This window comes from Gorilla gorilla, chromosome 19 (assembly GCF_029281585.2).
Source record: "Gorilla gorilla gorilla isolate KB3781 chromosome 19, NHGRI_mGorGor1-v2.1_pri, whole genome shotgun sequence".
NCBI classification, from domain to species: Eukaryota; Metazoa; Chordata; class Mammalia; order Primates; family Hominidae; genus Gorilla; species Gorilla gorilla.
The window spans coordinates 17,061,086-17,087,176 of NC_073243.2; the positions used below are offsets into that span (position 1 = coordinate 17,061,086).

At 56.2% G+C, this 26,091-nt stretch overlaps 1 protein-coding gene across 1 annotated transcript in view; it reads right to left on the reverse strand.

Annotated features, from left to right (window-relative positions):
* Window positions 1-866: 866 nt before the first annotated feature.
* Window positions 867-26,091, reverse strand: part of RTN4RL1 (reticulon 4 receptor like 1) — a 94,179-nt gene continuing 68,954 nt past the window's right edge. The window contains exon 2 of the mRNA XM_019013712.3: window positions 867-5,964. Coding sequence (XP_018869257.2) covers window positions 4,652-5,964 — 1,313 coding nt within the window. The 3' untranslated portion in view covers window positions 867-4,651. The remainder of the gene's footprint in view (window positions 5,965-26,091) is intronic.

The window sequence follows — 26,091 nt, forward strand, 5'->3', positions numbered from 1 at the left end:
ATAAATAGATAAATAAATACTAAAACAATTAGCCTGGTATGGTGGTGTGTCCCTGTAGTCCCAGCTAATCAGGAGGCTGACGCAGGAGGATTGTTTGAGCCTCAGGAGGCTACAAATAAACCCAGAGAAAGACTGCCTCCCTACGTCAGCATAGAGTAGGGCCCGGAGGAGCTGGGTCCCTGGCAGAGAGGTGGGTTTGCTCAGGGGCTGGTGGGGCCTGCCTGGGAAGCGGGCGTGCATGTCAAGGGGAATTTGCTGAGGGCTCGGTGGCTCCAGGGAGCCTCCGAAGCAAACTCCTTCTCTCTGACCCCAGTCCCTGCAGCTTGCCCTCCACGAGGCCTCCCGGGCTCTCCCGCTCCCCCGAACCTGCTCACAGGCCTTCCTGGAGCCCATTCACCGCGGCGGCAGAGCGCTGGTGATTAGCTGGGTGATGAGTAAACATTTGCTGAATGGGATTCTTGGCTCTTGCAAAGAACAGCCCCGGCAGGAGAGGAGGGGTGCGGTTGGTGGGAGGGGCTCTGGGGTGGCTGATGGTCAGGGCCCGCACAGGCAGAAGCACCGGGGGGATCTGAGCTGCTCCGGAGTCAGGAGGGGCTGAGGGCAGCCGCGGCTGGGAAGCAGGGAGCGCGGGCCGTGGAATGCTTCCCGAGCTTGGAAGCAGCAGGTGTCTGGGAATGGGCCTCTGGCCCAGGCAGACTTCCAGCGAGCGCTCCAGCTTGCTGGCACCAGGGGAGGATCTGGCTGAGCCCAGGAGGCAAGTTTCCACCATGAAACCCACTGTTGAAGAACCGCGGCAAGGTTGCCACGGTCGGAAACCACGTGCCTATAGACAGGCTGCGTGGGGGGGGGGGGGGGCGGGCGGGAGGACGACCAGGTCGGGGGACCGCACAGCCCCTCCACTTCCACCGCTGAGTCGAGTCCCTGAGCAGAGTCCCCTGGGCCGCTCCCATACAGGGCGCGTCTCCCACGCCCTCAGCTGGGAGTGGTTTGTGGATACCCCAGACACAGTGCTGTTACCACCTCTAGCCCTACTCCCCACACTCTTCTCTGGGCGGCTCCTCATCCTCCAAGACTCATTGGAGTGTCACCTCCGCCTGGAAGCCCTCTCTGACTGCCCCCACCCAGCTGAGCTCCTCATTTTCGGGGCCGAGGGGTGCTACCACAAGCGCCAACTCCATACCAATTGCGAATACTTGTTTCTACATCTAGGCTCTGAGCTCCTTTTGCCCCGAGGCACGTCTTCTCACGTTTATGTCCCCAGAGCCTGGCCAGTGGCTGGACACGGAGGCCCCTGATCAGCCCGTGTTGAATGAACTATGCAGAGCCAGCCAAGCTCTGTGGTCAGGGGAGGAACTTGTGTGAAAGGCCTTAGAGACCACCAGTGGCCATCCAGCCCCTCCGACAGGGGTGGCTCTGTCCCCGTCAGTCCACAGTGGAGGCCTTCAGTGGCCACCCAGCCCCTCCAACAGGGGTGGCTCTGTCCCCGTCAGTCCACAGTGGAGACCACCAGTGGCCACCCAGCCCCTCCGACAGGGGTGGCTCTGTCCCCATCAGTCCACAGTGGAGGCCTGCGTGGCAGGAGGGCTGGGAGGCAGAAGAGATGACTCCCTTTGGGGGTCCAGGGAAAGTGGGAAGATGGCAGCAGAGGGGTGGCCCCCGCCTCTGGGAAGACCACAGGAATCTGCATCTCCCTGCCCTGAACCAGACGCAAGGGGCTGGAGCTGGCGAATAGAGAAGCTTTTGCCTCGCCCCTGACGCATCCAGTTGCTTTGGTGTTTGGGGCGATGGTGTCATCATAACTGCGTAGCATGAGCTGCTGAGTGACAAGTGATGTCGTCTGCAACAGAGCTGCCTTGATTCCCCCTACCTCTTAGAGGAGAAAGCTGCTAAAAATACCTGGCGTCCCGGGCCCCCACTGCCTTGCCTCTAATAACAGTCGGCAACCAGAGACTGTGCTGTGCTTGACAGAAGCGGATCATTTATAAAACATTAGCATTTCTCGTACTGACATTTCACTTCCATATTACAGGACTTCCTAAGTCTTTTTTTAAAAAAAAATTTAATAAAGTTCTTAGACTCTTGATTTTCCCACTGAGGGCCTTGCTGTCTGAAGTTGGAAATGAAATCAACAACATAACAACATCCTTGGGTTCTAAGGGACAGCCAGGCCCTGGCACCTCGGCCTGGGTCAGAGCCTGCAGGCCACAGGGGAGCAGGTGCAGGCTGAGGATTCTTTGGTCTGCAGTCACTGGGCTCCCTTTAGTGAATGCCCCAAGCCTCATACTGAGGAGGATTTGTCCAGCCAGGCCTGAAAACACAGCCTTCCTCCCTCTATCCGGGGAACCCTCTCCTTTCTCTGAAGCCAGAGAGAGGCGTGCAGTCTCCAAGCCCACCCACAGCTGTCCGGGTGGGTCCCTGGCCTCCTGGAAAACCCCTTGGGCCCCAGGTACTGACTGTTCCCTTACAGCCGCCCGTCCCCACCAGCCACCTGCCCGGCGCCCTGAGGATCAGTCAGTTAGCTGGAGGCTCCCGGGAATAGGCCAGGAAGGACCCAGGACCAGCCTCCTCCGGGGAGAGCCACAGAGATGGTGCCGGCCCGGGGCAGTCAGAATGTGGAAAGTGAATCATGATCTGTGCGGGCAAGGGAAGTGCCACGAAACAGAGCACTAGGGTGTGCGTGCTCTCGTGTGTCCCGTGAGTCCGTGCGCCCCTGCCCCCTGTGGCTCCTCCCGCCAACAAATGTGCTGTGTTCCCAGAGCTGTGCCCAGCCAGGCTCGCCCACCCACAGAAGCCCAGGATCTGCCACCTGTCAGGAATGCAGGGTTAGGAAATGAAAAACAGGGTTCTTGTCCAAGATCATTTATTGTTATTATTATTTTTCTCTCTTAATTGGATTCAGCGTTTCTGGCTCCTCACACACATCCTCTCTGGTGGGGGATTCAGGTTTGTGCAAAGCACAAAGGAGCTTGTACCCACCTGGGCCCCCGGCCAGCAGCATGGCCGGCTTTGATCGGAGCCCCTCTTCCCTGTCCGGGCTCGCCTGCCCCAGTCCCTGCTTCTGACCCCTGAGTCCGGCCTCCCAAGCCTCTGCCTGCACCCTGAGCATCCCCAGGACGGCTGGGAGGGCCGGGTCTTCCATGATGCAGAAGTGCCTGAGATGGTTCATGAAATACCCTCATTGTTCCCCTTCTGCTAAGGCCCCCCGATGCCTCCCTCCTGCTGTCCTACACAGGGCCCTTGCTGGGTCACACACCAAACAGCCTCAAGGAAAAATTCAGCAGCTGAGCCGTGCGGGAGGCCTGGGCTCAAGCCTGGAGTCTCCTTGGCCCGTCCAGGCCGTCACTGACCAAACGCTAGGCTGACGACACGGTCCGACCCTTTGGACTAACACTGTGGACGCTGCCTGGCCTGCTGGTTTCCAGATCCCAAAGCCCCTTCCTTCCCCTTCTCCATCTCGCTCACCCTCCGGGCCTGGCTCCCTGACATACAATAAGCTGCTTCTCACTTCTCACCCTGAAGCCAACAGCTACGACAGAAGGGGTGACAGGGCGCTCCAGGGTGGCAGACAGGCTTGTGTTGCATATAAAAACAAGGTGATGCTCTAAATATCTAAGAATATTGGTCCCCCAAAGTGACTCTTGCTGCCTCCCCCTTCCTCACCGTCCCCGCCGACACCTTGCCCCAGGCCCTTGGCAAGCCCAGGTCCCTTGGAGACTATCGTTGCCAGTTTGGGATTCTAGACAAAAATTCTATCACTTTGTTCTTGCTAGAAATCACCAATACAATCCTCAGTTCAGCAAATACAGTTTTCTGTATAGTTTATAAACATGAAAAGACATACAGTTAGGTAATGAAGTGGGAGGGGACTGTGCATTTGTATATATATATACATATATATATATATATATATGTAGAGTGTGAATATATATAAGTGGACGTAATTATAAAACTGCACCTTCTGTGAGAACCTCATTGCCCGGGATGAAGTTCTAGATTTCAGCCTCTGATGATCTTTCCTTTGGTAATTGGTTCTTGGACCCCAGCAGTTGGGCCTGGGTCTGCCAGGGTTGCCTGAGACATCAGGAATGAGAGGCGCTACCCCCGAGGGAGGGGCTGAAGGTGGAGTAGGGTAGAATTCAGGGCAGGGTGACTAAGTGGCCTCAGGCAAGAGCCAAGATGCCACCTGCTCGTGTGTGCCCAGACTGCTGGCCGCCCAGCCTCGTGGGTGAGCCTCATTTGTTCTTCTCTGTGTCCTGCTTTCTCCAGGAACCACGGGGCACTCCAGACCTCTCGGAACGATCGGGATTCTACAGAGCCCTGGTGCCACCGTCGGGGGCAATTGTCCCACTGTTGCCAGTGGAGGATGCACTTGGAGTGCCTTTTCCCACCTTGCCAGAGTGGACACTGTCCGTGGGTGCTCTGCGGGGCTGGCTGGGACAGCCGGCTGAGAAGCGCCAACCCCTCCCGCCTAGGGCTGTACACTTTGGGTTTATAATCCACATGGCAGGGTCCAGACGTCCAGACAGCAGCCGAAGCCTCTACCAGCCTTTTCCTGAAACCCAGCAGATCTTCCACTTGTTAAAAAAAGAAGAAAATAAATTCTGTTCCTTGGTGGACATGTGGCAGTGCTGGGTGCTGACGTCCTGGGTCCTCAGCGGAGAGTGACTGCCAGCCCCAGTGTCCAGGCCAGGACGGAGGCCCCCAGGGAACTGGCCGAGGAGGCCTGCTGCACCCCGCTGGGGGCACGGATGGGGGTCCTGCGGGCACACTTGCCCTTCCTCTTGGGCCGGGCCGTGGGCATGATGTCGAAACTGAACTTGTGCTGGTAGTCTGGGGCATAGTCTGGCAGCTCGGGGGCCTGTTTCCCGGCGCCCGCCTTAGAGATCTGATTGCGGTTCCTGGGGTTGGTGCAGTTCTTCCCCGGCTTCCTGTGGCCGGGCCGGGGGCCGTGCGGGTGGCCCTTGCTCCTGGTGGGGCCATGGGGTGAGTGGTGTTCCTTTCGGGCGGCCCTGTCGGTGGTGGTGAGCGTGTGTGACTTGATCTGGTGTGGGGACGCTGGTCCCGTGCAGTTCCGGAAGTCCTCGGCCCTCAGCAGCTTCAGGTCCTGGCCGTGCCGCAGCCCAGGGGACACACAGGGGACAGCGGAGCTGGAGCCCCGGAACCTCTGCAGCCATTCCCACAGGGAGCGCGCGCGACAACCACAGTCCCAGGGGTTGCCGTTGAGGCGGAGGAACTCCAGGGCCCCCAGCGGGGCCAGGCACTCACCCTGCAGCTCCGAGAGGCTGTTGTTGAAGAGGAAGAGGGTGGTCAGCCTGCGGAGGTCGTGGAACGCCTTGTGGTGGACCCACTGCAGCTGGTTCTCGTGCAGCAAAAGACGGTCCAGGTTCACCAGGCCCCGGAAGGTGCCCGGGCCCAGACTCCACAGCTTGTTGCCGTGGAGAAACAGGTGGCTGAGGTTGACCAGGTCCACGAAGATGTCGTCCTGGAGGTACTCAATGTGGTTGTCCTGCAGGTAGAGGTACTGCAGGCTGTGCAGGCCGCCAAAGACGCCGGCTGGCAAGGCGCCGAGCCCACACTTGTAGAGGTAGAGGGCGTGAAGCTTCACCAGGCCCTGGAAGGTCTCGGGTGCCAGCGTCCGCAGCTGCCGGTTGTCGCCGAGGTCCAGCTCCTCCAGGTGCACGAAGCCCTCGAAGGTGCTGGGGTGGATGTAGGTGATGTTGTTCGAGTAGATCCACAGGGTGACCATGGCGGGACTGAAGTGGCCGGGCTGGAGGAGGCCGATGCGGTTGTTCTGCAGGAAGACGCGCTCGCTGTCCACGGGGATGCCCTCCGGGATGGCTGCAAAGTTGTGCGCCTGGCAGCTGACCGTCATGGGCGCCGGGTAGCACACACAGTCCCGTGGGCAGCCGCCACCCAGGGGCAGCTCCGCAGCTACCAACAGCAGCAGCAACTCCACACAGCACCCTGGCAGGGAGAGAGAGCACAGCCAGGTCAGGGGCCGTGCAGGTGAGGACTGGCACCGCACCCTCCGGCGCCTGCCGGGGACGCATCCTCGTCTTGGCTGAGCTCCGTGAGAGCCTTGTCCCTGGCTGGAGCAAGGCCAGGGTCAAGGCCCAAGCCCGGAACCCGTCGGGAACGAGAGGCCTCCCCTCCTTGGTGACCCACTTCTGCTGGGCTGGGAGGTGAGTCTGGGGTGAAGGTCCCAATCACCCCCACACCTCCTTAGTTCCACCCCACAGCTGCTGAGCCCCAGCCCCACCTGCTCCAGCTCTGTCACATTGCTGGGGTGGAGGCCATGACCCAGGGACACAGCCGTCAGCCTCCTGCTCTCCTCCTAGCTGTGCTGCTGGTTGTTGTTATCTGCGCTCACGGATATTGGGAAGGACTCTTGCTCTAATGTAGTAAATATCTCATGCAGAGTCCTGAAGAATCTCTATTTATTTATTTTTATTTTTTATTGAATTTAATTTTTTTTTTGAACAGAGTCTCACTCTGTTGCCCAGGCTGGAGTGCAGTGGCGGGATCTGGGCTCACTGCAACCTCCGCCTCCGGGGTTCAAGTGATTCTCTGCCTCAGCCTCCTGAGTAGCTGGGATTATAGGTGCGCACCATCACGCCCAGGTAGTTTTTGTATTTTTAGTAGAGACGGGGTTTCTCCATGTTGGTCAGGCTGGTCTCAAACTCCTGACCTCAGGTGATCCAGCCGCCTTGGCCTCCCAAAGTGCTGGGATTACGGGTGTGAGCCACCGTGCCCGGCCAGAATCTCTATTTAAATCATTCCCAATCACAAACACAGCATGCATGCGTGGCACCAAAGTTCACCTCAAATAATGTCTCCTTTACATTTACAGTGTCTTCCACATCCTCAAAACATACGGGCAACACCCCTTCTAAGCCTCAGTTTCCTCATTTCTGAAATACAGACATGGCCGGGCGCGGTGGCTCACGCCTGTAACACTTTGGGAAGCCGAGGCAGGTGGATCACCTGAGGTCAGGAGTTCGACACCACCCTGGCCAACATGGTGAAACCCTGTCTCTACTAAAAACACAAAAATTAGCCGGGTGGCTACTCAGGAGGCTCAGTAGTACTCAGGAGGCTGAGGCAGGAGAATCGTTTGAACCTGGGAGGCGGAGGTTGCAGTGAGCTGAGATTGCACCACTACACTCCAGCCTGGGTGACAAAGTGAGACTCTGTCTCAAAAAAAATAATAATAAATAAAATAAAGGCCGGGAGCGGTGGCTCACACCTGTAGTCTCAGCACTTTGGGAGGCCAAGGCGGGCGGAGCACGAGGTCAGGAGATCGAGACCATCCTGGCTAACATGGTGAAACCCCGTCTCTACTAAAAATACAAAAAAATTAGCCGGGCGTGGTGGCGCGCACTTGTAGTCCCAGCTACTTGGGAGGCTGAGGCAGGAGAATGGCGTGAACCCGGGAGGTGGAGCTTGCAGTGAGGTGAGATCGTGCCACTGCACTCCAGCCTGGGCGACAGAGTGAGACTCTGTCTCAATAAATAAATAAATAAATAAATAAAATACAGACAATAGCAGTTCTCCCTGGCAGAGCTGTGTGGATGTCCTGAGAGGGCGCCTGTCTGTGAAGGTCTGGGGGTGGCACCAGCTGTCAGGCGGAGGCTGCCCCAATCCCGGCCCACCTTCTGGCCACTCCCCTCTCCCACCTCGCTCCAGCCCCCAGACTGTGGCTGCAAAACCAGGCCTTGCCTCTGGACTGTCCAGAGCGTTTCCTCTGTAGCTTCCCTCTAATTGGGCATTAATTAGGCATTCATTAACGGTGGATCCTTAAAATAATTTATTTTTGGATGTGTCCAGCCTGTGGCCGGATAATAGCCCCGTGCTCATTATTGGAGCAGCCTCATTACGGACGATCGTCATTACCTACCTTTTTCCAGGGTCCCAGCTGCCCCAGGCAGCCAGGCAGGCGCGCCGAGGTTGGGGGGCCGGCTCCAGGCCTCCAGGCCCCCACCCTGGAGGGCCAGGCAGCCATCTCCTCCCTACCCAGCTAGCCTCTGGCCCCTTTGCTTCTAACTTTCCAGCCAGGCCTCGTGGGAGAGCCGGGGCACCCGGGGCAGCTGAGTCTCTGCTGCAGCTGTACCCAGAGCTTGTGGGATGAGAGAACCAACCCTCTGGCCACTCTCGGGCCAGCCCTGCTCCCGGCCTCGTGCCGCTGCCTGCCCAGGCTCACGGCCCAGCAGGCCTCACCGCCACTGTCACCCCCTCGTTTGTGGCAGAAACAGCGTCGTAAATAAGTGACAGCTCCCAGCTGTTGGGAGTTATGGGCTCCCAGAGAGTGGCAGCTGCTTCCCGTCCCCTGTAATCACCCGGCTTCGACTGAACATTTCCAACACATAAAAATCATCGTACATAATTTGTTTTTTTTGCATAATTGGGCTCGGTTGCGAATTCAGAGGAATTATGACTTCAGCGGTGGCGGTGGCACAGCTTCAAGGACCCTTTCTGGGCCAAGCCGTGCTCTCTGTGCTCTCTGCAGTGACTTCTGTCCTGCCCAGTGCACAGCCCGCAGGCTGGGCCGAGGCTGCTGCTGTTTCCCCCTCCTACCTCAGTTTCCCCTCCTACCACACATAGGAGATGATGGCAGTGTCCACCGTCTCCACTTGGAGGCTCAGATCTGGCTTCCAGCCCCCGCTGCCTGCCTCCATCTGCCCAAGGAGACCCAGCCTGCAGGGGGAGGCAGGGGTGTGTTGGGGGAGCAACCTGGGCTCCAAACCCCACTTGACTTTTGGGAAGCCTGCCCACTGCCTGAACCCTTCACACCCAGGGCTGGGAGGGGGCCCCAAACCACACCAGCTGCACCTTCCACAGAGCCGACACTCCACCCAGCTGCACCTTCCACAGAGCCGACACTCCCCGTCTCTCTCAGCTCACACGCCTCACCCCTGCTCGGGCTGCTACCCTCCAGGAAGGTGCTTCCCGCACCTGTAGGAAGCTTCCTCCCCCAGGGAGCCGCCCCGCTCTGCCACCCTGAGGGAGCCAGGGTGCCCCTCCTAGCTCAAGGGTGTTCATGGTGTTCACTGCTTCTCATCCCACATCTCAGGCTTTTGGGGAAGGGGCCACAGCCAGGCCGTTCTGCAAAGACAAAGCCGTTTCGTCCCTCAGGCTGCAGCAAGAGAGGCCGTGCGGCAGGGGACGGGGTGATATGTGTCCGGCTCAGCGCTAATCCCACTCGACATTTGCACAGCTTACTGGAGTTTACAAAGTGTTTCTGCTCACACTCCCCTGAGCCTCAGAACTACCCTGTGTGCTGGGGTATGGGGAGCCCTCCTCCACCCGCTGTGTGGCTATCTCTGTAAGGTCCAGGATGCAGTTCTCTGAAATGACGCCCGGAGAAGCTAATAGGGGGTCCCACGGAGAGACATTTCCCCGTCAAACACAAAGCAGATGCCTCCAAGGGATGTCGGGAAACAGGGGACACCAGGCAAGGACCCCAGTTTAGGTGAAAAATCCAAATGGCCCCCACATCCAGGAGTGGGCTTGGTACGTGGCTCGTGGGTGCGCCGTGGGTGGGAGGGGTCAGAGAGCAGGGGTGGAGTGAAGACCCAGGGCAGGAACCCTCCTGCCCCTCCTCTGAGAGGGCTCCAGGCTTGGTGCAGGGCCTGGCTCACATTCCCTGTCTCAAGGAAGAACAAGCCATTGTATCAGGGGCCTGGGGCGGGGGCCGGGCAACAAGCCACAGGCACCAGTGTGGGCAGCCCCTCCCGTCCCAGTGCCTGAGGATGGTGGAGGGCCCCTCGGGGGCCAGGCGGTGGGGGGGGGATCCAAGCCTGGGGGAGTGCTCACCGACCTTCGGTACTGCCCAGATGCAGGGGACCCACCCCAGGGAAGCTGTCCTTCCAGGCACCCCTGCCCCTCCTCCTGGAGAGTAGCGATGTCTCTGCTGAGTGCTTCTGCACGCTGGAAGTTGGTCCCATCTCCAAGACCTGGACCAGCTGTCCCAGCTGGCCCCGCCGCCTCCGGTACCCCCTGCCAGAGCCAGTGGGTGCCCCAGTCTTGGACGGTCCCCCTGCTGGGTTTCTCCCAGGGAGGCTGGCGCAGCTTTGCCACGGCTTCTCTCATGCCCCTCCATGCAGCCCTTGGGAGCCCCGACCCGCTGATTGCCTGATTAATGTGCAGAAGTGAGGCCCAAGCCTTGGCGGTGCATTTTAAGATTGCAAATTAGCAGGGATCAGATTCTCTCCAGAGGAGCCCTGCACCCCTCCCACCAGACTCCTCGTCCCCTCCTGGGTGGGCCAGGGGTGGCTCTGCCAGAGGGGGCTGAGGAGAGCTAGGCCGGGCCTCCCCCAAAACTCCCCCAAGCTTTCCCTGGGGGTGTCCCCCTGCTCCTCCTCTCCTCCAGGGGCACGCGCTCGGCTGACTGCTCGGCTATCCCCAAACCTCCTGGCCTCCCACACGACTGAGCTCACCCGCATCTCTGAGGCCTCATTCATTCCCTCCTCCATTCAACATTTGCTGCCTGAGCCCCGGGGTGTGGGGGGTGCCAGTGGGGAGGGCCCAGAATGAGTGGGTGGGGGGATACGGAGGATCCTCATGGCTCACTAGCAGATGGGGGGGCTCACTAGGAGATGGGGGCTCCCAAGAGCAGGCAGTCTGGCCAGGTGCTGGGGCCTAGGGTAGGCCCCTGGAGGTGTGTGTGGGAAGTGGGGGTGCTCAGGAAAGACCCCTGCCATCCCCGTGCCACCTGCCAACATTGTTCCGTCACCTCCTGGAGTATGAATCTGGGAACCAGGGAGAAGGGTCCCTGCCTCACAGGGTTGCCTTAGGATTCCAGCCAGCACAGAGGAGGCAAGGAGAGCTGTGTTGTGTTCAGGTCCTCCTTTCTGCAAATCCCCAAGTCCCTGCTTGCTGGTCAGGGAGCATGGGGGCAGCTCAGGCGGGTGTCCTGAGCACGGTAAGCCACCTTACCCGGTCCGCTCAGCAGCCCCAGATGTGCCTACAAGTTGTCCTGTGAGGCCACACCTGCCGGGATGGTGGGAAGGGAAAGGCAATGGCCACAGCCCGTGCAAAGGCCCTGCAGTGGGAAGGGGGCGACGTGCCCCTTCCTACCCTGGCTCTGTCTCTCAGGCTCTAAGTACACAGAGCCTCCAAGGAGGCTGTCACCTCAGCTCAGCTGGGCTGGGGGAAACCAGAGCCGGGATGGCCAGAGATCTCCCCACTGGGACCAGCCCTCACAGGGCCCTTGCCCCAGGCCCAGGCCGGCCAGCCACAGCCGGCCATTGTGGAGGGCACTCTGCAGCTTCCCAGCCCCTGGAAGCAGGACAGGACCAACCAAGGCGGACCCAGCCCTAACTGTGTAGCAGAGTCCTCAGGACAGCCCCCGTTTCACAAAGGAGGAAAGGAGGCCTGCCAGGGTAAAGCACCGGCCACGGCACACGGCTGGCGACAGGGCAGCGAGCAGGCCTCAACCCAGCTGACTGCAAGTCCAGGGCTCTGCCCCCAGCTCCATCCTGCACGTGGTGGGCAGAGCATCCTCCACGAAGGGCTGGTTGGCCCTCATAGGCCCCAAAGCCTCGAGCTGCTCACCCCAACTTGCCAGCACCGAAGGGACTGCCCCTCCCTGTGCCTGAGCAGGGCTGGCCCCATGGCTGGTATCCCTGCAGCCCCCTGGGCAGGGCCGTGGGGCTCTCTGAGTCTTGGAGACCGGTCAGATCCCTCTGGCTCTGCAGCCCTCCCTCTCTCCCCCTCCCCGCTTTCCCAGCCCTGGCAGATTGGCAGATGCTCCTCTCTGTGCCAGTCGATGCTAACCCAATGCTCTCTGCTGGTCAGATAACAGCCTCGGGCCAGGCCGGCTGCACTTGGGGCTGCTGGCGCCTTAGGCTACTTGGCACTGTCCCTCCATGCTGCACCCAAGCACAGGCCACTTCCTGGTGGGCCCATCATCCCCTCTGCAGCCCTGCCTGGAGCCTGGCTCAGCCCTGGAGACATGGAAGCCAGCCAGCGCACAGCTGGGCTTCCCTCGTCCTATTGCTGGACGTGGGGCGTGGGGTGTGCAGGATGGGCAGGGGCTCCTTGTCCATGGCATAGGGCATTGGAAAGAGCACAAGCTTTGGAGCCAGAGAGACCTGAGTTTGAATCCTATTTTTTTTTTAAGACACGGTCTTGCTCTGTCGCCTGGGCAGGAGTGCACAGCTATGCTCAATCATAGGTCACTGCAACCTCAACCTCCTGGGCTCAGGAGATCCTCCCACCTCAGCCTCCCAGAGAGCTTGGAATATAGGCCCACACCACCATGCTCCGTGAATTTTTTATTTTTTGTAGCAATAGGATCTCACTATGTTCCCCAGGCTGGTCTTGAACTCCTGGGCTCGGCCTCCCAAAGTGCTGGGATTATAGGCGCGAGCTACCTCGCCCAGCCCTGGATCCTCAACTTAACCGGTGTGTCCCCACGCTTGTGTGAGCCTCATCTTCCTCACCTGCAAAATGGGGCAGTCATTTAAAGCTCCAGCGTGGCCCTCTTGTCTGCGGACGTCGGCCTCCCCCACATCTCCATCTGTCACACGAAAGCCTCCCAAACTGAGCTCTGCTCTTCCCCCACAAGCCTCCTCCACTCGCATATAATCCATCTCAGTCAGACGCAGCGCCTTCATTTCAGCTTCTCCGGCCAAACACCTTAGAAATATTTTAGACGGAGTCTCGCTCTGTCCCCCAGGCTGGAGTGCAGTGGTGCGATCTCGGCTCACTGCAATTTCCAACCTCCTGAGCTCCAGTGATTCTCCTGCCTGAGCCTCCTGAGTAGCTGGGATTACAGGTGCCCACCACCACACCCGGCAAATTTTTGTATTTTTAGTAGAGACGGTGTTTCGTCATGTTGGCCAGGCTGGTCTCAAACTCCTGACCTCAGGTGATCTGCTCACCTTGGCCTCCCAAAGTGCTGGGATTACAGGCATGAGCCACCATGCCCGGCCAACTTCAAAATGTATTCAGCAACTACCCACTTCTCATGGCCACCACCCTAGTCTGGGCAACCATCACCTCTCACCTGGACTATTGCAATAGGCTCCTAAGTGGTCCCTCTGCCCCAACCTCGCCCCTGTATCTCATCTGACACAGTAGGCAGGGAGATCCAGCACCCCTCTGTGGCTCCCATCTCTCTCAGTAAGGTCCCTCCAAGTCTGTTCTGTGGCCCAGAGGCCCAGTTGGATCTGAGCTGCCACCCCCTCCTTCCCTCCCCAGCCGCAGTGGCCTCCCTGATACACCCTATCCATGCCAGGGATGCTCCACCTCTAGCCTTTTGCACATGCTGTTCCCTCTGCCTGGAGGGCTTCCCAGGGTGTCTGGGGGACTCCTGCCCTCACCTCACCATTTGCAGCTGTCCCTGCCTCTTCCTCAGGTGCCCCAAGTCCCCTGAGGCCTTGTCTGAGCAACCTGGTGGTTTTGTTTTTTGTTTTCTGTGACAGAATCTCACCTATCGCCCAGGCTGGAGTGCAGTGGCACGATCTCAGCTCACTGTAACCTCCACCTCCCGGGTTCAAGCGATTCTCTCGCCTCATCCTCCTGAGTAGTTGGGATTACAGGTGCCCGCCACCATGCCTGGCTAATTTTTGTATTTTTAGTAGAAATGGGGTTTCACCATGTTGGCCAGGCTGGTCTTGAACTCCCAACCTCTGGATCCGCCGCCTTGGCCTCCCAAAGTGCTGGGATTACAGGTGTGAGCCACTGCGCCCGGTCTTTTTTTAAAAAATAGAGATGGGGCTTCACTATGTTGACCAGGCTTGTTTCAAACTCCTGGCCTCAAGCAATCCTCCCCCCGGGCCTCCCAAAGTGCTGGGATAACCGTCGTGAGCCACCACGCCCGGCCGCCCTGCTTCACTTTACCCCACAGCATTCCCCCTCTTCTAATACACTACGTGATTTCCTTATTTTTCTTATTGACTTTCCATCTCTTCGCACTGAGTGTATGTTGACTCCGTGAGGACGGTGGTTTTGCCTGCTGTGTTCTCCGCGGTACCCTCAGGGCCCAGAACACTGGCATCCAGCAGGTGACCTGTCACAATGGCTGGATGAAGGAAGAACCTTTCTGAGTCAGTAGGGGGACTGAGAGATGCTGCTCAGGAAGCCCTAGGCCCAGGGCCTGGCTCCCAGCAGGTGCTGCATAAACAGAGGGGCGCTTACCCAAAGCGAGGAGCCTCAGAGCCTCCAGGGTGAGAGCAGAGACTAGGCCCTGGCTCTATCCGGAGGCTTCCTGGTCAATCACGGGGTGACCACACGGTGAGGAGAGCTCTGGGAAGGAGGATCCAGCGCCAGGCCAGCCAGAGGCTCAGGGCAGGGTGACCAGGGCAGGTTTGCCTGGGACAGAGGGGTTTTCCAGGATGTGTGGGACTTTCAGTGCTAAAACCAGGACAGTCCCAAACAAACCAACCAACCAGTCATCCAGGTCATTCGGGTCAGGCAAATCCAAGGCCTGTGCCTTCGTCAACAAAAACCTCTGAATGCAGGAAGGGGAGGGACACACAGGCAGGCACAAGGCACGTGTCTTCTCAAAAACCATGCGTCCCGTTCAGTCCCTGCAGCCAGGAGGCCGGCCTGGGCCCAGACTGAGCCTGTGCGTGGTGTGTGTACCTGTGTGTCATGGGCATGTGTACGTGTGTTTACAGGGTCTGTGTGCATCTATGTTGAATGTGTGTCTGTGGGTGCACGGGGTCTGTGTGGATCTATGTGTGATTGTGTGTCTGTGTGTGCATGGCGAATGTGTGCGTCTCTGTGTGAATATGTGTGTGTGTGCACGGGGTCTGTGTGCATCTATGTTGAATGTGTGTCTGTGTGCACGTGTGTCTGTGTGCGTCTCTGTGTGAATGTGTGTGTGCACGGGGTCTGCGTGTGTCTCTGTGTGAATGTGTGTGTGCAAGGAAAATGTGTGCGTCTCTGTGAATGTGTGTGTGTGCAAGGGAAATGTGTGCGTCTCTGTGAATATGTGTGTGTGTGCACGGGGTCTGTGTGTGTCTCTGTGTGAATGTGTGTGTGTGCACGGGGTCTGTGTGGATCTATGTGTGATTGTGTGTCTGTGTGTACATGGCAAATGTGTGCGTCTCTGTGTGAATGCGTGTGTGTGTGCATGTGTGCCTGTGTGCATCTCTGTGTGAATGTGTCTGTGTGTGCACGTGTGTCTGTGTGCGTCTCTGTGAATGTGTCTGTGTGTGCACGGGGTCTGTGTGTGTCTCTGTGTGAATGTGTGTGTGCGCACGGGGTCCGTGTGTATGTTGAATGTGTGTATGTGTGTGCACGGGGTCTGTGTGCATCTCTGTGTGACTGTGTGTCTGTGTGTGCACGTGTGTCTGCACATGCATGCTTGTGTGCTCATGCACTTAGGCGGGCCTGTGTTTACATGTGTGTGCACAGCTGAGTGCACGTGCAAAGCCGATGCATGTGTGTGAATACACAGGTATGCACACAGAAACACACGCCTGTCTCGGGACTGTGGATAGGGTGGCGGCCCGGCCCCCTTCACCCTGCAGCGTGCCTCGCTCGCCCTCCTGAAAAGGGAGCGGGGCCCTGTTCTGGGCAGAGCCACCCATCCCAGGTCTTATCTCGGCACTGGCTCTGGTTCGCCTTCAACTCCCGCCCTCCTCCCGACACGCTGAATTATGTACCCACTCCAGGTCCCTCCAGCACGCCAGGATCGCTCTCAGCTGAGAAGTGGGCGGACCCTTATTGGAATAGCCTTTCAGCTTTCATCTGCCTCGCTGGGCCCCTGGAGCAGGCCTGGCTGGGAATGCCGTGCTAATTAGGCCGCCACATTCTCAGGGGGCCTTGTCGGAGCAAACCCCAGCTCCCCTACCCTCTGCCCGGTCTCCTTGCTGTGAAGGTCTCGCATGGGGTGGAGGCTGGACGCTGGCACACTGACAGCTCTGGACCCATCTACTGCCCAGGCTTGAGACCGGCCCCCGTGGCAGCACATTGCAGTGGGATGACCTTGGGCCAGTCGCTCAGTCCTGAGGTCTGGGAACTGCGGGTCAGAGCGGCTGGCTCCTCAGGTGCACTCAGTGGGACTGTGCGCCTGAACTGCTGAGCCCAGGGCTGGTTGTACGGGTGGCCCTCCCTAAGCCGTGATGATTACGTTACTGCTAGTGTTACCAGAGGGAGCTGCCCCCACTCCTGCTTAGGGCTCTCCCAACCCCCAGTGGACCCTGGACCCTAGATTTCACTCCACCCACCCTGATGCACCCAACCCGCCGCAGAAAGACCTGACGTATCAGATGCCGAGAAGGGGCTTTAGCCCAGGGCTGAGGGTCCCTGCCAGGCTACGGCTAGAGGCGGAAAAAGCGCCCCGATCTCTCTACTCGGCCCTCTCTCCCCATCGAGCCAGCCCCACCTGGTCCTGGCAGTGCTCTGCAGGAAGCCCAGGGCCCGTGGCCTCTACTTCCACCTCCTGTAGCCCCTGCTTTCCAGGGCTCATAAAATGTGTCCGGTTATGCAAATTTGCTCCCTGGTTTGGGGGCCCCAGAACCCGAGTTGTGGCAGCGCAGACTCCAGGGCTGAAGGCTGAGGGCTTCTGAGAGCTTGCCCTTCCCGGGAGGTTTCGGTGAAGGCTCTGGGCCCTGCGTCTGAGCTTGGCACCTTGTGGAGCCAACTGCCCTCCCCCAAAGCTACAGCTAATTGTGGACCACCCACTGCCGGACAGGCAGACAGGCAGACACAGGCAGACAGGCGGACACAGGCGGACGGGCAGACACAGCTGGACGGGCGGACGGACGGATGGGCCCACCAAGTCCTCAGTGATACCATAGGTGTGTTTAGTGGGGCAGGGGTACCTCTGTGGCGACGAGACCGTCCTCCATGGCAAATGTCTGTTTGTGATGCCTGCCTGGGGGTCCAGGAGGGGTGTGAGGGGGAGGGCGTGCAGTGGGGACCTACTGTTTTCTTTTCTTTTTCTTTTTTTTTTTTTGAGACAATCTCAGTCACCCAGGCTGGAGTGCAGTGGTGAAATCTTGGCTCACTGCAACCTCCGCCTCCTGGGCTCAAGCCATTCTCCTGCCTCAGCCTCCTGAGTAGCTGGGATTACAGGCACCCGCCACCATGCCTGGCTAATTTTTGTTTTTTTTTGAGACGGAGTCTCGCTCTGTCGCCCAGGCTGGAGTGCAGTGGCATGATCTCGGCTCACTGCAAGCTCCGCCTCCCGGGTTCACGGCATTCTTCTGCCTCAGCCTCCAGAGTAGCTGGGACTACAGGAGCCCGCCACGACACCTGGCTAATTTTTTTTTTTTGTGTGTGTATTTTTAGTAGAGACGGGGTTTTATTGTGTTAGCCAGGATGTTCTCAATCTCCGAACCTCATGATCTGCCCGCCTCGGCCTCCCTAAGTGCTGGGATTACAGGCGTGAGCCACCATGCCTGGCCTAATTTTTGTATTTTTAGTAGAGACGGGGTTTCACCATGTTGGCCAGGCTGGTCTCCAACTCCTGACCTCAGGTGATCCACCTGCCTCAGCCTCCCAAAGCGCTGGGATTACAGGCGTGAGCCACAACACCTGGCCAAGACCCACTGTTCTTGAAGGCCCTGGTGCTCACGGGCAGGCCAAGGTGTCAACAATGCAAAACAGGAGCTGGGAGCCTGCCTTTGAGAAGCAGGTGCAGAATGCCCTGCCAGGGCCCTTGTTCCCCAGCCCCGAAGACCCGCCCCTTCCCTGCGATCAGTGAAAGGCATTCAGAACCGGCATCTAGAGCTCTGAGCGCAGCCCAGATCCTGTCCATCACCCGGTTCTGAATCTACCCCCACTCCTTCATTCACGAGAGTGACTGAGCTCCGGGCTTGCTTCCACAGCAGCAAGAGGCTCGGCTCCTTCCCTCCTGGGGCCTACATTCTCCTGGGGGTGCCGTCAAACTAAAGGAACCAGATAAGCCCCAAATGATGGATCATGGTAAGTGCTGGGGACAAAAAGGGTTGAGATAGAGACAAAGGAAGGGACCTATCTTAGCTGTGTGCTCTTGGAGGGCCTCCCTCCCTGGGCAACTTCTGAATTGAAACCTAAAAGATAAGAAGGAGCTGAGGAACAGCAGTCCAGGCAGAGGGCACAGCAGGTGCAAAGGCCCTGAGGCAGGACCGAGCTTGGCTTGGACGAGGGCAGAGGGGCAGGAGATGGGGTCGGAACAGCAGGAGCCAGGCCTCGTATGGCCTGAAACACCACCGGAAAGGGTTTGGATCTAATTCTGGGTGTGATGAGAAGTCACTGAAGAGCCTGGGGCGGGAGCGACAGGATTGGGTTTGGATTTGGGAGGTTGCATTTGGAGGGTGAGTTGAGGGGGAGCCAGGAGGGAGGCCTGTGGCCGTGAGAGACCTTGGGGGCCTGAAGAGGGCAGGGGCCATGGAGACAGACAGTGCTGAATGGACTGGACAGATGCCAGGATGGGGCCCGACAGGACACACTGACGGATCAGGGTGAGGGAGGCGACGGGGGCCACGGGGCGGCTTCCCAAGTCTGTTCCAGAAGACGTACAGGATGAGGGTATCACTATGAGACTGGAGGAATAAAACAGGATAACAGGCTCAGGGCAGCCAGGGCACAGCTGAGGATGCGTAACGTCCGAGAAGCCTTAGAGAGATGTTTAGTTGGCCGCAGCTGGATGTACAAAACTGAAGCCCAGAGGTCGGCTGTACACTCAAGAGCTGTCGGCACAGAGCGGGCGTGTAAATTGGTGGGAATGAAGCCGGGGCAGCAGCTCACGCCTGGAATCCCAGCACTTTGGGAGGCTGAGGCAGGTGGATTGCTTGAGTTCAGGAGTTTGAGACCAGCCTGGTCAACATGGTTAAACCTCATGTCTACTAAAAATACAAAATTAGCCGGGTGTGGTGGCATGTGCCTGTAATCCCAGCCACTTGGGAGGCTGAGGCTGAGAATCGCTTGAACCCCCAAAGCAGGGGTTGCAATGAGCTGAGGTCACGCCCCTGCACTCCAACCTGGGCGACAGAGTGAGACACAGTCTCCAAAAAAAAAAAAAAAAAAAACGGCTACTTGGCAACATAGTGAGACTCTCTCTCTCTCTCTGTCTCTCTTTCTCTGTGTGTGAAAGTAAGTTTGTTAAGAAAGTAAAGGAATTAAAGAATAGCTACTCCATGGCTGGGCGCAGTGGCTCACGCCTGTAATCCCAGCACTTTGGGAGGCTGAGGAGGGCGGATCACGAGGTCAGGAGATCGAGACCATCCTGGCTAACACAGTGAAACCCCATCTCTACTAAAAATACAAAAAATTAGCCAGGTGTGGTGGCGGGCACCTGTAGTCCCAGCTACTCGGGAGGCTGAGGCAGGAGAATGGCCTGAACCTGGTAGAAGGAGCTTGCAGTAAGCCAAGATCACGCCACTGCACTCCAGCCTGGGCGACAGAGCGAGACTCCATCTCAAAAAAAAAAAAATTATATTATATTAACAAAAAATAGTAAACAAACAGGATTGAGGCTTTTCGCGACACAATGCTTTTGTGGAGGGGAAAGGAGGAGTCAGCCAAGGAGAAGGAACCGCCAGTAAGGTGAGAGGAAACCAGGAAAGTGTGGCTTTACCGAAGCCACAAAGTTTTTTTTGTTGTTTTTTTGTTTGTTTGCTTTTTTGGGACAGAGTCTCGCTCTGTCGCACAGGCTGGAGTGCAGTGGTGCGATCTCGGCTCACTGCAACCTCTGCCTCTGAGTTCAAGCGATTCTCCTGCCTCAGCCTCCCGAGTAGCTGGGATTACAGGCACACGCCACCACACCTGGCTAATTTTTGTATTTTTAGTAGAGACGGGGTTTCACCACATGTTGGTCAGGCTGGTCTCGAACTCCTGACCTCAGGTGATCCACCTGCCTCGGCCTCCCAAAGTGCTGGGATTACAGGCGTGAGCCACCGCGCCCGGCCCGAAGCCAGAGAGTTTTTCAGGAATGGGGATAATCAACTGTGATGAGGACTGCCGAAGACTAATGTGAGGACAGAGAAGCGCCCCACTGATTTGGCGACTTGGAGGCCACTGGAAAGTTCCTTCCTGGCAGAAAGGCGGAGGCAGAAGGCATATGGAGTGGGATGAAGATCGAATGTGAGTGAGGCGGCGGAGCCAGGACAGGCGGGTGGTGCTGAGATCACGAGGGACTCAGAATTCTAATGGCTCAGGGACAGCAGGACGGCTGAGGCTCTGCTCCAGGACCTGGGCTGAGAGGCCACCCTCTACCCAGAAAGCTGCTGCTCTCCTAGCAGAAGAGAAAGACCTGTGGACCTGGCCCTTGCCCTTTTGTTTCAAACCACACATGTCTCTCCTGCTCACATTTCATTGGTCAAAGTAAGTCACGGGGCCCAGCTGCCATCATGGACAAATACCCCCAGGGGAGTTTGGGGAATAGTGAATATCTGTGAGCACCCAGAGACCACGCTGCATGACGTTTTGCCATGAGGGGCAGCGGAGAAACGGGGCTGGACTTGCAGGGCCATGGGTCAAGGGAGGTTGGGTTTTTTTTTTTTTTTTTGAGATGGAGTGTCACTCTGTCGCCCAGGCTGGAGTGCAGTAGTGCGATCTCGGCTCATTGCAACCTCTGCCTCCCGGGTTCGTGTGATTCTCCTGCCCTAGCCTCTTGAATAGCTGGGATTGCGAATGCAGGCACCCACCACCACGCCCGGCTAATTTTTTCGTATTTTTAGTAGAGACGGGGTTTCATCATGTTGGTGAGACTGGTCTTGAACTCCTGACCTCGTGATCCACCCACCTCAGCCTCCCAAAGTGCCGGGATTACAGGCGTGAGCCACCGCACCCGGCCTCCCCTCCCCCATTTTCATTCTGCACAGGTCCACCCAACCCCCCTCTTCTTGGCTATCAGGATCCAAATTTCCTTCAGAGGCAACCATGTGCTCCTCTAGAGGAGCCGGGCTCCTCTCCTGCCGGGGGTGAGTCTTTGTCTACTTCACTGTCCGGGGTTGGTTTAAACAGGAGCATGTAATCCCAGCACTTTGGGAGGCTGAGGTGGGTTGATCACCTGAGGTCAGGAGTTCAAGACCAGCCTGGTCAACATGGTGAAACCCCATCTCTACTAAAAATGCAAAAATTAGTCGGGCGTGGTGGCGTGCCTCTGTAGTCCCAGCTACTCGGGAGGCTGAGGTGGGAGAACTGCTTGAACCCAGGAGGCAGAGGCTGTAGTGAGCCGAGATTGTGCCACTGTATTCTGGGTGACAGAGTGAGATCTAGTTTCAAAAAATAAAATAAAATAAAATAAAATAAAAATAAATAAATATTAAAAAATAAAAATTAAGGCGAGACATGGTAGCTCATGCCTGTAATCCCAGCACTTTGGGCAGCAAAGATGGGAGGATTGTTTGAGCCCAGGGTTTGAGACCAACCTGGACAACATAGTTAGAACCCATCTCTACAAAAAATACAAAATCAGCTGGGCACAGTGGCATGCACCTGTAGTCCCAGCTACTCAGGAGGCTGAGGCAGGAAGATCACTTGAGCCCAAGAGCTTGAGGCTGCAGTGAGCCATGATTACACCACTGTACTCCAGCCTGGGTGACAGAGCGAGATCCCGTCTCAAAAATTAAAATTGGGGGGAGGGATAGCATTAGGAGATATACCTAATGTAAATGATGAGTTAATGGGTGCAGCACACCAACATGGCACATGTATACAGATGTAACAAACCTGCACATTGTGCACATGTTCCCTAGAACTCAAAGTATAAAAAAAAAAAAATTAAAAAAAATTTTTTTTTTGAGACATAGTCTCACTCTGTCACCAGGCTGGAGTGCAGTGGCGTGATCTCGGCTCACTGCAACCTCTACCTCCTGGGTTCAAGCGATTCTCCTGCCTCAGCCTCCTGGGATTACAGGCGCGCACCACCAAGCTCGGTTAATTTTTGTATTTTTAGTAGAGACGGGGTTTCACCATGTTGGCCAGGCTGATCTCAAACTCCTGACCTCAGGTGATCCACCCGCCTTGGCCTCCCGAAGTGCTGGGATTACACGCATGAGCCACCCTGCCTGGCCATTAAATTTTTTTTAAAGGATTGGGAGATACAAGGAAGAGATGTTCTACCTCCTGCCTCTGGGTGTGGCTGGACGAGCATGAAATGCATGGCCCTGAAGCCCCATCTTTCAACCATGAAGGGACCAGCCCAAAGGCTAATGTCAGCTTGCCAGGACTACAGAGTAAAATGGAGAGAACCTGTGTCCACAGTGATCTTGTTAAGCCAATGAGTCAACCAATGCTGGAATTTCCAAACTTCTTGTCATAGAACATAGTAAGTCCTCTTCCTGTTTAAGTCATTTTGGGTTGGATTTTCAATTACTTGTGTCCAGAAGTGTCCCAACACGCCTTCCAATGAGTTCCTTTTTTGCTCGGTCAGTCAGACAAGATTTCTCTTGCTTACTACTAAAAAAAGTCTAACTTACATACTGGGCAACTCTGTGATTTGGCTCAGGTGGGACCTGCTCCAGAAGCCTCCCTGGACTCACTCTTCCTTTCCTTTCCTTTCCCTTCCCTTCCTTCCTTGCTTCCTTCCTTTTTTTTTTTTTTTTTTTTTTGAGATGGAGTCTCGCTCTTGCCACCCAGACTGGAGTGCAGTGGCACGATCTCAGCTCACTGCAACCTCCGCCTCCTGGGTTCAAGTAATCTCCTGCCTCAGCCTCCCAAGTAGCTGGGATTACAGGTGCTCACCACCACGCCAAGCTAGTTTTTGTATTTTTAGTAGAGACGGGGTTTCACCATGTTGGCCAGGCTGGTCTCGAACTCCTGACCTCAGATGATCCACCAGCCTTGGCCTCCCAAAGTGCTGGGATTACAGACAGGAGCCACTGCGCCTGGCCACTCCCACTCTCTTCTCTCTCCACCCCAGAGGCGCAGCACTGCTGCGCGTCCAACTGGTTCCTGGTACATAGAGGTCATCCTGCTGTCTGTCAAGTCAATGAATGAATGAATGATTTAGCTGATGTCATTCCAGTCAAAAGCAAAAACCCCAGGTGGCCTTATTGTGGGTAAATGGAGATATATAATAAGTTGCAGCAGCCAGACGACCCCAGGGTAGGTACCTTATGCTTACAGGATAAGTTGACTACCAGCCATTTCCAGCCTCAGCTCACAGATAATTCTCCTCGGACCCTCTGCACGATTTCTCCTCACTGGCCGCTTGAGATGCCTGCAGTCTCTAAGAATCTCCGGTCCCAGGCCTTAAATTACCTTCTCTTCTGTGTCAGCCTGAGCGCCGCCCTTTCACTAGCGACCTGCCTCTCACCAGCCACCAGCCCCTGCCAGTCTGTGACCTCAGGCCCAGGAGGTTGAGCCCAGGTAGCATTTAGCATAGGCCTTGTGTGCGGTCCCCAACCCTATTTCTCCCTGTAAGGTTTTTATTTAATATCACTCATCGTTATTTACTTCCAAAATAATACTTGCCAGGGCTGGGTGAGGTGGCTCACACTTGTAATGCCAATAATTTGGGAGGTCAAGGCAGGAGGATGGCTTGAGTCCAGGGGTTTGAGATAGCCTGGGCAACATAGTGAGACTCCATCTCTATAAAACATTTTAACAATGAGCCGGCTGTGGTGGCACATGCCTGTAGTCCCAGCTACTCAGGAGGCTGAGGCGGGAGGATCACTTGAGCCTGGGAGGTCAAGGCTGCTGTTAACCATGATCATGCCACTGCACTCCAGCCTGGGTAACAGAGTAAGACCCTATCTCAAAATAATAATAATAATAGTTATTATTATTACTATTATTATTTTTTGAGAGAAAGTCTCACTCTGTCGCCCAGGCTGGAGTGCAGTGGCGCGATCTTGGCTCACTGCAACCTCCACCTCCCGGGTTCAAGCGATTCTCCCATCTGAACCTCCTGAGTAGCTGGGATTACAGGCACCCACCACCATGCCCGGCGAATTTTTGTATTTTTAGTAGAGACAGGGTTTCACCATGTAGGCCAGGCTGGTCTCGAACTCCTGACCTCAAGTGATCCGCCCGCCTCAGCCTCCCAAAGTGCTGGGATTACAGGTGTGAAATAATTATTATTGAATTAAATAAGACTTGCCAGTTGTGGAAAACATGAAAAGTATAGAAGTAAAAAGGAAGAAAAATCACTACAATCCCATTACCCTTGACAACCATTGACAGAGCCTTGCTGTATCTTCTTTCAATACTTCCCTTTTTATATGGAGCTATATAAAATTTAAATAAAAATTTTATTTAAAGAAATAAAATTGGGATCATGCTATATATGGAGTTCTGTATCCCGCATTTTCTACTTAAGACCATTCCATTCATTCAGCAGCTCTCAGGGGGTCTCTATCTTCGAGGCTGTGTACTAAGGAAGCAGCAGGGAGCTCAGCAGGCAGAGGGGCCCCACCACCCAGGGGGGTGCAGGCGAATAGGTAAACAGGCACTCGTCAAACACCACGCCAAAATACAATCGCAGCTCCTAATGCGGAGTACAGCGAAAGAGCCAGGTAGCTATGAGAACTGCGGGGTTTCCCTCATCAGTGGGGGTGTGAAGCCTTGGACAGCCTTGGAGAGTCATCAGTGGGGGTGTGAAGTCTTGGAGAGTCTGAAGGCTGAGGACTCAAGTGGGGGCCTGGTGGGGGGGCGGGTTCCAGCCAGAAGCAGTAGTCTAGGCTGAGGGCCTGAGGCCAGAGGCAATGCACAGTTACTTAACAGAAGAAGGATGCGGTAACAGGCACGATGTTTAGAGACTGCAGAGTATCCCACTGCATGGACAGACTGTAATTTATTTATCCGTGAAAGAGTTAGATTGTTTCTCATTTTTCACTGTTACAAATGGTCATGGCAGAAATTGGTAACAGTTGCCTCCTGGGAGGGCTGCAGGGGAGCTCAGGGTCTGGGGTGAGGGGAACATCACTGCATACCTGTCGGGAACTTTTTTTTTTTTTTAAGACGGAGTCTCACTCTGTCGCCCAGGCTGGAGTGCAATGGCGTGATCTCAGCTCACCACAACCTCTGCCTCCCGGTTCAAGTGATTCTCCTTCGTCAGCACTCCCCAAGTAGCTGGGATTACAGGTGCCCACCACCACGCCCGGCTTTTGTATTTTGAGTACAGACGGGTTTTCACCATGTTGGCCAGGCTGGTCTCGAACTCCTGACCTCAGGTGATCCACCCGCCTTGGCCTCCCAAAGTGCTGGGATTACAGGCGTGAGCCACCGCGCCCAGCCAGGAACTTTTGATGTATTACCACATGACTGTATCTATTGATTCTTTTCAAGAGTCAGTTAAATTAAAACTAAATAACGTTGGAATGAACATCTTTGTGCTCACGGCTTGGTTCAAATACCTGATCCTTTCCTTAGATCAGATTGGTTGAGTCCAAGTGCTCTTGACATTTGCTGATGAGTCACCTTTCAGAACACTCAGCTCCTAAAACCTTAAGTTCTACACTCGGAAAATCACCAGCTGTGGGAGCTCTCAGAGATTCAACCCTTTCCTCTGTTTGCCTTCCCAACTGGACCGTGAGCTATGCAAAACAGACCAGGCCCGTGAGCCTCATATGAGGAGGAGACCGTGGGGAAGGGAAGGGGGTTAACATGTGCTGAACCCCTTCTGTGTGCCAGGCCTACCCACGCTGGGGGTGTCCACATACACGCTTTGAACAGTCTCCTCTCAATTATTATAAAGGTATTAATAGCCTCATTTTACACTTGAGAAAAATGAAGCTCAACAAAGTGAGGTGGCAGGGCCGGGTGTGGTGGCTCACACCTGTAATCCCAGCACTTTGGGAGGCTGAGGCGGGTGGATCACCTGAGGTCAGGAGATTGAGACCAGCGTGGCCAACATGGTGAAACCCCGCCTCTACTAAAAATACAAAAATTAGCCGGGCATGTTGGTGGCGGGCACCTGTAATCCCAGCTACTCGGGAGGCTGAGGCACGAGAATCACTTGAACCCAGGAGGTGGAGGTTGCACTAAGCCTAGATTGCACCACTGCACTCCAGCCTGGGCAACAGAGTGAGACTCTGTCTCAAACAACAACAACAAAACAAACAAACAAACAAACAAACAAACAAAGTGAGATGGTGGGTTGCAGCACTCACACCTGTAATCCCAACACTTTGGGAGGCTGAGGCAGGAGGATCACTCAAGCCCAGGAGTTCAGGACCAGCCTGGGTAACGCAGTGAGACCCATCT